The following is a 9,741-nucleotide window of genomic DNA, read 5'->3' as shown; positions in this document are numbered from 1 at the left end:
AGTATGCACCAATAGTCCCCAGGGCCTCCTGGAGCTGAGTAGGTCTATCCTGTGGCAACCCAAAGGGAGAGAAGCCAAGACACAAGTCAGGGACTAGCAGGCATATCAATGCTTTTAATTCCTATGGACAGATTGGTCTGGCTTCTAAGGCTTGGCAGGTGGCATGTTGCCCAAGGTCCGAAAGGAAAGCACTGGGACAGCCCCTCGGAGACAACACAGGAAGAACAGAGTCCTGATTTAGTTGCTGGGGGCAGAGCCTCAGTAGCCATCATCAGCCCAGGTGACCTCATAATCAGGATACTTGGCTTTGATCTTCTCAGTTGAAACAGAGTGCTGGGCACGACCATAACCCTAGAGAGAAGATGACTACTAGTCTGCCTGGCCTTTTGCTTTGCGAGTCCACCCAGCAGCCACAGCAACAGCAGGCATGGGAAAAGTAACCAAACCCTACCATCCTAACCATGCTGGGAACAGAAAGGGGACTGGAGGGGTGGATAGGTGATGGTCTTCATAAAAAGAGATGGAGATGGTCAGGGCTGTGATTTGACCCCAGCAATGACAGCCCCAAGGGCCCTCCAAAGAGCCAGGACACAGACCCATAAGGATCTAGGATAAGGAGGGAGCGCAGTCCAAGGCAGGTGGCTTCCAACCATCCTGGTGTCATAGGGGAAATGGAAAGCCACAGCCCTTAAGGGTTCTGTACTTCGACTTTGAGAGTCTCAGAGGTGGCCTGAGGGGCAGGACAGGGGGTCAGGCTCACAAGGATGAGTTTTGCAGTCTGGGCTGGGGACTGGAGCTCACCATTGAGTAGCCATACACGTGTATCTTCCTGTCTTGGCTCTGATGGGAGATGCGTCCGCCGCCTAGGCACTCACAGTCATAGCCATTCTTCTGCAGTTCGCCTGACACTTTGTCATAGATATCCGCTGAGGTGGGGAGAGTGGCCTCAGAATGTGCTCTAGTCGCCCTTGTTGGCCCCATAATGGACTCTAGTGCTAGATATGGGGGGTCTGAAACTCCAGGCCTCGGTGGTCTTTTTCCCAATGGAGATGAGCCCCTTCCCCCGCAAGCACAAGGATGAACGGAAGATACTTTCGAAGTGGGAGAGGGAATTACAAAGGGTTCTGTCTCGCACTCCTTCTCCCCAGGACCCCGACTTTTCTAGGTCAGCCTGGCTACGTGTTAGGACAAGGCACAGCACATTAGCATTCACAGCCCCGCCACTAGCAACTGCTAGGCTCACGCCCCGCCCCCAACCTTCGTCCCACCCCTCAGACGCAGAGACCCCGCCCTCACCGTGGTACTCTGCCCATTTGTAGCCACGCACGATTTCCTTGCACTCCTTCGTCGGATCCCCGGAGGGCGGTCCTAAGTGGACTCGAATCAGCACGTACTTGAAGACGCCGTCCGAGTCAATGTCCACATCAGGAATCTGAGCGAGGTCGGCCGCCATGTTCCCCAAAGCGCTCGGCCTCAGGACCCCAGAACCCCTTTCCCAACCCGACCGAGGCCTAGCGTGGGGGAGGCGGGCCCTTCGGCAGCCCTGGCCAATCGCGTGAGGGGATGTTTCCCGAGGCCCAGAGCCTCAACCAGTTGTACTTCCGACCCGAGGCACTGACTAGCCAATTGCAATCCAGTTCTTTGCAGCTTTGAGATCCTGAGTACCAGTTAAAGGAGCTGCAATGTAGGGAAATCCGTGAGGCTACAAATCAAGCTGCTGGAGGTGGGGCAGCAAAGGAGGATACAGTGACGCACCCCGGCTCCACTTCTGGGTCCTAGGGCTTCAATCCCCTAGCATAAACCATTAAATCCGAAGTCTTCCCCAACACCCATAAGCCCGAAGATCTCTCTCCCCCGCTCCAAGTTCAAAGACTCCCCTACCTGACTGACCCCTTTCCACCCTCGGGCCTCCCCTTCCACAATACCCTCTCGTCCAAGGTCTCCCGTTGCTAAGCTCCCACACCCAAAGCCTCTACCCAACGCTCCCCACCACCATCACCACAGAGTTCGCGGCAGCTACATTCAAGTTCTATTTTACTTGGTTCGAAAGCACTCGCCCTTTAGAAATGGGCGAGTTCTGGCCAGGGGCATTGTTGCCAGCCTGCCGCAGGAAGGAAAGTGGAGCCCCTGGGGAGGGCGGCAGGCTGAGCGGCAGCAAGTGTTGCAAGAGCGGCAATGGGGCACACAGCAGGGAGGGGAGGGACGCATGCGCGCCGCGCGCGCTGCAGGGAATTGTCCCAGGCTCTCGCACTTGACCTCCCCTGCCTCCGAAGGGGCTGCGGGCTCCTAGAGAGCACTTGTCCAGCTTCTGGTCTCAAGCCTCTCTGGGTCACACCCTCCACGGAGCCCTGGGCGCGGACCCGAGTGCAGTTAGGCCTGCACGGGTCCAGCAAGGGGCCCAGGGCTGCCTAGGCCTCAGGCTTTGGTTTCTACTCTCAGCTTGGAGCTCAGCCAGGGCGTGTATGCGGCACGTTTGTGCATAGGGTTGGACTCAGGGTAGGCCTCAGTACCGGCTCCCTAACGGCGCCCACACCTGGTGCTCACTACTCTGCACCCCAACCAGTTCCTAATTAGGGCCAGCCCCTGTTCCTTATTCATCCCCAGTCAGTCAGCAGGTAGGTGTTGCTCTCTGTAGGGTCCCCTGCTAATTCATTAGCACACGCTTCCCACCTCCCTGGGAGATTAAGGCCTGAGCTTCCATCTTCTTTGGAAGGTGGATTTTTAGGGCCATCTTGTTGAGTAGGTGTGAGCGAATTCAAACCCTTGCCCAGTCAGAGTTTTGACTCTGGCCTGCCCACTACCCACACTCTGCTTCCCCTGCTCAGGTTCCCCTCTGGCTGGGTGGCTTGTGCCTAGGCCTTGGCCTGAAGACCCCCCCCCCCAGTATTCCAACTGGTTCTGCAAGGGCCCAGACCAAGGTGGCCAGAGGTGAGAGAAGCCCAGGATAGGCAGCACTGTTAGTGTGTGGTGCCCGCCCTGCCCATTGCCTCAACAGGGTACGGATGCACAAGGACTAGGCCTCTGAGCCTGACACCCCCCCCCCCCCCCCGACACAGGAGAAGGGTTAGGGGAGTGCTTACAGTAAGGACATTAGGCTTTGGTCAACATGAACTTCTGGACTAGGAGGAAAGGGGATGAATCTAGGGTTCGGGAGCTGTAGCAAGCACCCACAATGTGTATCAAGTTTGTCCCCATGGGATGTATGTAGTAGGAACCTTCCACTAGAAGGCAGAGCCCAGCGGTCCTCAGGCCCACCCCACCTCCCAGCGGGGAGCACCGAGGGCGAGGACCGGGCTCTTGGGGAGCCCCCTCTCCCTGGCTGACTGGGGGAGAGCCCAGGATGTGGGATCTGGGTGGTCTGGCTGAGAATAGGAAGGAAAAGAAGCCGTTGATGGGAAACAGGACCGCGGGGGTGGGGCGGGGGCGGGCTCCTAGGTGAAGTTAGAGGTTTGGAGTGGGTGGAGCTCTCAGGGCAGAGACTTTGTAGAAGACTGAGGGAGGCTCCGGGGGACTTGGCAGGGCGCTGAACCAGGTGGTTCAGATTCTGGGGGCGGTCTTGATGGATCAGGCAGGGCCTGAGTAGAGTAGGCAGGGCTCTGGTCAGGACCTGGGCCTAACATCCCATGATGTCGTCTAGCTCACATGATGTCGTCTAGCAGATTGGCACTGGCTACCCAGTCGAGTGCTCGTGGCTCGGAAGCAGCCATGATCATGCACATGAAGGGGCGGCCAGTGCGCCGATCCGTGGGATAGATGGTGGTGGGCGTGAAGCGCCTGTTAGCCTCTACGAACTCGCAGAGCTGCTCGTAGACCCGTGGGAACTCATGGCGGAGGAAGACGCCGCGCAGTCGCAGTTCACGCTGGATGTGGATGAAGGCCACTTCACGCGCACGCCGGCCGGCCTCACCCTCCTGGTCCAGGCCCGCAGTGCCTGGAGGTGGCGTTAGGATCAGCGTTTCCATGTCTGGCTCTCCACCACGCGCAGGAGGAGGCCGCGTCGGGCTGCCGGCGGCCAGGGCCACCTTGGCGAACTTGCGCACGGTGGGCCCAGGGCTGCGCGGCGCTGGCCGGGCAGCGGTTCCGGAAGGTGCAGCGCCGGGGCCTACGGCCACCGACACACTAAGCAGAAAGCACTCCGCGGGCTCATAGAGCCTCCCGGCCGCCGCCAGCTCTCGTGCATAGCTCCCCAGGGGCGCCGCATGGGTAGCCAGCTCACGCAGTGATAGGTAGGTGGGCGACAGCAGTAGCCCTTCCAGGCCGAAGCGTAGGAAGTTGTCGGCAGAGCCCGGGCTTGGGAAGCCCAAGAACAGCACGCCACGGCCGCGGGACAGGAATCCGACGCGTGCTATGCGCGAGAAGGCGCGATGCACTGGGCTGCTGTCGCGGCAGAACTGCAGCACGTGGCGGCACACGCTGCCCACGCGGCCATACACGCAACGCGCTTTGTGCGCATCCCAGTCCTCCCGGCGGCACAGACGCGAGCAGTAGTAGGTATAGCAGCTGTGGCATGACTTGAAGTAGAGGCAGGCATTGAACATGGTCTCCGTCCGCCGACAGCGCGCGTTGGAGCAGGTCATCAAGTCGTCCTCGTCTGCGCTGGGCTCCGGGGAAGCGTCGGCTGCCTCCCCCGAGCCGGTGGGCTCCTCGTTGCTGCCAGCCGAGGCTGGGGGCGAGCGCGACGGCGCCAGCGCCTTTGCTCCTCCAGGGCCCACAGGCCGTGAGTCCAGCAGGCGGCGCAGTTGGCGGCCTAAACCTTCGGCGGCAGGCTCCGGGGCCTGGCCCGGTGGCCGTGAGTCGATGACCAGGTCGGTGATGAGCTCGTCCAGCTGCTCGAGGCTGCGCTGGCGGCTGGAGGCAGGTCCCTCGGGGACCGTGGGTGCCGGCTGCCGCGGTCGGCCTCCAGGCAGTTCCCAGCCCCTAGCAGTCGGGCGCTCGACTGAGCGCAGGTCGTTGTCGGTGATGGTGATCTCCGGCGTGATGTACCAGTTGCGGCCCAGGCTTTCTCCACCACGGCCCTTCTCTGTGAGTGACGTCTCGGACAGCGACAGTGCTGCATAGCGTCTGGGTGAGGTGGACAGGTTCACGACGACTGGTGGGCGCCGGCCTTCTGGGGATGAACCCCGCGTATCCCGAACCTCGCGTCCCAGCAGGTTCTCATAGCTGCGGCCGCGTCCTAAAGGGTCTTCACGGCGAGGACCGGGAGCCAGGATGTTGTCCCAGGATCGAGAGTAGTGGCGGCTATCTGTCACCAGCCGAGGCGGGCTTGTGCCGGTGCCACCATGCCACGAGGCCAACAGTGGTCCAGGGGCGGGAGGAGGCACCACCTGAAGGGTGCGGTAAGGCCTCGGACCCCAATCAGCCCAGGCTGAGCTGCTGCGCGGATGCGGGTAAGTCCGAGCCATTGCGTCGCGTTCACGGAACCTCCCATAGTCCTCTGTGTAGAAGGTGCGGGCACTGGGGTGTGCCCGGGGCTCTTCTGGGACATACCGGGGGACGAAAGGCAGGCCGTAGGCTCGAGGTGTCTCCCCGTAGTAGGAGCGGGAGGGGGGCTCCTGGATCGGGAACGTGCGTACTTCCCCAGCATAGTAGCCGCCCACACGCCTTGGACTGGGTCTGGGGGGTTCTTCGGTCACGTAGGGCCTGGAGCAGTAGCCATCAAAGGGAAGGCCCGGGCTTGCGGTAAAACTGCCTGCGTAGCCCTCAGGTTCCTCGGTGTAGAAAAATTGGGTGGGACCTGGGGGCGTTGTGAAGGCTTGACTGCGGTGCTCCAAGTAGTCACGGGGCCCAGGCAGCGGCCCGTCGCAGTACACTGCTCTGGGGTCGGTACAGTATAAGTCACTAGGGGTGGGAGTACGTGACAGGGCCACATGGCGGGGCCCTGGAACTGTGAGGCCATGGAATTGCGGAGCAGTGCGAGCCCAGGGCGTCCCCTCGCTGGGCGCGCAAGGTCGCGAGCTTCGGGCGGCGTGCTGCAGCACTGCCTCGTCCGGCTTGATGTCCAAACGGCAGCGGACGTGGGGGACAGGTCCTGTGGGTGGTTCGGACGGCGGCGCACAGCGGCCTGGGGTGGCGCACAGAGGTGCGATGCGTCCGGGGCCGCCCCGTTGTGGCTGGAGCTTAATGGGGTGCAGCTCGTTGGCGAGAGCCCGCAGCGCAGGGTACGAGGGCTCCCGGTGCGGGGACCCCTCCAACCTCACCGAGCGCTGGGCTTCCCGGCCCCTGCGCTGCAGTACCGGCGGTGAAGCTGGAGCGGGCGCCAGGCCATGGGGCGCACGGGGTGCGCTCTTGGAACGGGTGCGGCGCCGAGACTCGCTGTCTCGGGGCCGGGCACGCGGTGGGGCGGGCTCGGGAGGTGGCGGTTCTGGGTGCGTCTCCATGGTGGGCTCGTCCAGTGCCTCTAAGAAGTCGAAACTACGGCAGTGGCGCTTGTTGAAAGGCGCGGGCGCAGCTGGCCGGGTCACGGATCGCTCACATGGCTGGCGTTTGGACGTGAGCCCTGGGGCCACCACCTTGATGTCCTGGTACACGGTCGACACCAGCAAGTCCGGCGGGTCCGTGCGGGTCATCTTAAAAGACGTCCCCAGGCTGGCAGCTCCAGTCACTCGGCCTTTCGGGGGTTTTGCCCTGGGAGGAGATACCGGTCAGGGCAGCCTCCTCTGCACCCCAAGCCCTTTACCTCCACCCCACCCCACGTACTGGTCCGGCTTACCTGGGGCATGGGGGATGGAGCAGCCCTGGCTGCAGGTCTTGGTCAGGGCTTCTGGTGCTGGATCCATATCTGTGTTAGAAGTACCCGCAGGAGAAACCTCACAGTCCATGCAGCCTGTGGGGCAGATATGCCGGGAGAATGTAGTTTACAGTGAACCCACCTTTGTCCCCGCTGCGGGAACTCCTGAGTCTCTCCCTATGCTAGGGTAGGGTCTGCTGGCCAGACGTGGGTAGATCAACCGGGGAATGTGTGGCAGGACTACTGCCCTCTGGTGCCTACAGTTGGAATGATGGGCTTTAAGATTTCCTTACAGGTGAGACGATAGCCCCCTCCCACCAGCACTGCCCAGCCACCCCTCTGATAGTGCTAAGTCCCCGATGAGACAGGGGTCTCTGCCTGCTGACTAGGCTGGGCTGAGAACGCCTCTCCTAGCATTCCAAGTGCCTTTGCACTCGGGACAGTCCTTTTTACCCAAGCCGATGTCCCTTCAGTTTGATGGGGTCCTAGGCAGAAAAATGACCCCAAAGAGTTTTCTTGGCTCTCAAATCCCTTTTCGTTTTGAATAAATCTCTGACCCCAGTTCCTTGGATGAAACCCACCGAGCTTGTTAGGGCAGAGAAGGCTGCAGAGCAAGCCCCTCCTGTTTTTCGTAATTGCAGTGACCCCCCACCCCCACCCCCAGTGTGTGCTTGGCGTTCCTGAAGCCAGGCTGCAGAACCACGTGGGGGCCATGTGAGCCACGAGCTCACAGTGTCATTTCCCTGAGCTGCAAACTAGCACTAGTGTACCAAGGCAGGAGGCTGCCAGCTAGGAGGAGGCAGAGGAGAGGGTGGGAAAGCAGAGGAAAGAGTGGGAAAGCCCCCCACCCCCCAGGACGGAGTCTTCCCCACTCTGGCTTTGGGAAGCTCCATGGAAACGTGTGGTTGTTCGTCTCCGGCGCTATGGACTGGAAAGGATCTAGGCTAATGTTCAGATGTGGGCCACCAGTGTCTGTGGTCCCCAGGGCCTTGAGCTGGCTGGAGAAAGAGGGTTTCAGAAGGTGATGACACTCCCTTCCCCCATAAGGCACCTACTCCCAAGACATTTGCTCCAGAGTAAGCTGAGTGTGTTGGGGCCTGGCAGGACTTGTAGGTGGATGGGCCTTTCAGGGTCAGTCTCTAGTCCCGGGTGTATGAGGGGCTGTTAGAGGGGTTGCATTTTGGAAGCAGGGCTACTAAGTGCCAAGGCTTGTTCCAAACCCAGGTTCATGCCGACCCTATTCAGACCCCTTTCATTCTAAACTCAATGCCAGGTCAGAGTTTGGGCTAGATGACAGGGTCTGAGGCTCCGCCCCAGGAAGGTGACAGCACGCTTTGCTGGCTGCAGCTGTCAGGAGCTGGGCGCTGTGACACCCGCTCCCTGTGGGCTGGGGGTAGGGCTTGCTTTTGTATCCTAGGTATTTTGAAGCCCCTTCCCACATAGCAACCCTTCCCTGGCCTGTCCCGGAGCAGCCATCACTAGGACCTAGTCTGCGTTGCTTGGGGGCGGGGACTCATCCTTCCGTGCAGCCCCCTCCCGTGCCAACAGCTCCACATGTTGGACAGTTTGGCTTGGCCTCTTACCTGGTTATTTCTCCACGAGCTGAGCCCAGGTAGAATGCATAACCCAAGTCGGTTCCGATGTGTACCTGGCCCGCTATATAGCCGGTACCGGCAGAAGGTTGGAGGCAGCAGCTCTGATTCTGGCCTGGCTGCTCAGTGCTGCCCCCAGCGGCGATTAGTAGGGTGGCACTTAAAGGGGCCGCGCTGGAAGGGAGGTGTATGGGGGGGTCCAGATACTATTGGTCGCCCTAGCTCTCATTTGGGCCATGTAGAGTGAAGGGTCACGAATAGCAGACCCCAAGTACAAGTCTTTGGGTCTGAACAGGGGTTCCCTGCACCAAGAAAAGCCTGCCAGCAGGATTCCAGGCAGGGCCTTGCAAGGAACCCAAAATCTTGGCTTGGTGGCAGAGAATCTGGGTTTGGGGAGTTTCCAGAATGCATGCCTGTGGTTGGACCCAGGTGGAAGCAGATGAGCATTCCCTGCCCCATTGGCCTTTCCCCAGGAACTGTCCTCTTTGGCTCTGAAGAGGCCAAAATCTCAGCAGGTACCTGGGAGCCAGATGGCTTGCTCAGCCTGGAGTGCAGCTGCAACTGCCAGTGTCCAGAATAGCCTGGGCTGCCGCCGCCGCCTGCTTCCTTTGGGAAAGGCTTTCATGTGGTCCACTCCCCATTCTAGCCCTGCCTGCCCCTTGCCAGAGGCACTGGGCCTTCCAGCATTCCAGCTTGGTAGATGATGGGCTACAGATGTCAGACCTGAGAGTAAGACCTGCCTCGTTAGGCGCTAGGCCTGGCAAGATCCTGTTGCTGCAGCTCATTGTGCAGTCCTGGGCTAATTTATTATAGGCCCTTTCTCCATATCGGGGGTCCAAAAGGCCAAGCTGCATGCCCCATAGCACCTGCTCAGCTACCAATCTGTATTGTGTGTACAGCTTCATAGCAGAAAAGTAAGGGAAACCCTGCCTCCGAGGCCTAGGAAAGCGCACTCAGCCTTGGCCCCCAAGAAGGCAAAGCAATATGCCCCGCCCCCAACGTCACTAACGGTGCTACACGTCTGCCTGCCTCTGGAGGGTTCTCATGGTAACATGTCCGCAGTGGGCGAGGATGGAGAGCTGCCAGCGGGGGCGAAATACTCCGTTGCAGGCGCCCCCGGACTCCTAGCAGGCGGGGAGGTAGAGCAGAGTGGGGCACAACTGCCTTCCCAGGGCTGGAGGTCCCAAGGCACTCTCCCTGCAGTAGCCCTGCGTCAGCTTGTGGGGTGAACCCTGAGCCCTGGCCAGGCAGGTCCTCTGGCTGACATGCTATGGTGAGGTACTGAGTCCAGACCACTTTGGGCCAGCTTTGTGGAGCGATTCTCTTGGAACAGCTACCTCTCCAAAATGGCTCTTTGGCTTCATGCCAGGAACCCGGCCCCCAGATTGGGTGGTCTCATCTTAAGCAGCTTAGGGAACCAGA

The 9,741-nt window shown here is 60.4% G+C and overlaps 2 protein-coding genes across 2 annotated transcripts; both read right to left on the bottom strand.

The window, feature by feature from the left end:
- Nucleotides 1-86: 86 nt before the first annotated feature.
- Nucleotides 87-1,810, bottom strand: Phpt1 (phosphohistidine phosphatase 1). Its single transcript, XM_028868777.2, has 3 exons — nt 1,297-1,810; nt 802-926; nt 87-351 (listed from the first exon to the last, which is right to left on the bottom strand). The coding sequence occupies exons 1-3, from the start codon at nt 1,451-1,453 to the stop codon at nt 259-261; spliced, it is 375 nt and encodes a 124-aa protein (XP_028724610.1). The 5' UTR covers nt 1,454-1,810; the 3' UTR covers nt 87-258.
- Nucleotides 1,811-2,017: 207 nt separating this feature from the next.
- Nucleotides 2,018-9,662, bottom strand: Ajm1 (apical junction component 1 homolog). Its single transcript, XM_028868774.2, has 3 exons — nt 8,311-9,662; nt 6,710-6,823; nt 2,018-6,624 (listed from the first exon to the last, which is right to left on the bottom strand). Exon 3 carries the CDS (start codon nt 6,564-6,566, stop codon nt 3,639-3,641), a length of 2,928 nt encoding a protein of 975 aa, XP_028724607.1. The 5' UTR covers nt 6,567-6,624; nt 6,710-6,823; nt 8,311-9,662; the 3' UTR covers nt 2,018-3,638.
- Between the last annotated feature and the right edge of the window lie 79 nt (nt 9,663-9,741).

The sequence above is a fragment of the Peromyscus leucopus genome, chromosome 4, assembly GCF_004664715.2.
Source record: "Peromyscus leucopus breed LL Stock chromosome 4, UCI_PerLeu_2.1, whole genome shotgun sequence".
In the NCBI taxonomy this organism is placed as follows: Eukaryota; Metazoa; Chordata; class Mammalia; order Rodentia; family Cricetidae; genus Peromyscus; species Peromyscus leucopus.
The sequence above is the reverse complement of the archived record's forward strand: the minus strand, read 5'-3'. Positions and strand labels throughout refer to the sequence as shown.

Coding starts and splice junctions, on each gene's coding strand:
- Ajm1 (XM_028868774.2), bottom strand. CDS start 6,566: ATGACCCGCACGGACCCGCCGGACTTGCTGGTGTCGACCGTGTACCAG.
- Phpt1 (XM_028868777.2), bottom strand. CDS start 1,453: ATGGCGGCCGACCTCGCTCAGATTCCTGATGTGGACATTGACTCGGAC. Junction 927..1,296: donor CAAATGGGCAGAGTACCACG/GTGAGGGCGGGG, acceptor TCCCCACCTCAG/CGGATATCTATGACAAAGTG. Junction 352..801: donor ACGTGTATGGCTACTCAATG/GTGAGCTCCAGT, acceptor TCTTCTCTCTAG/GGTTATGGTCGTGCCCAGCA.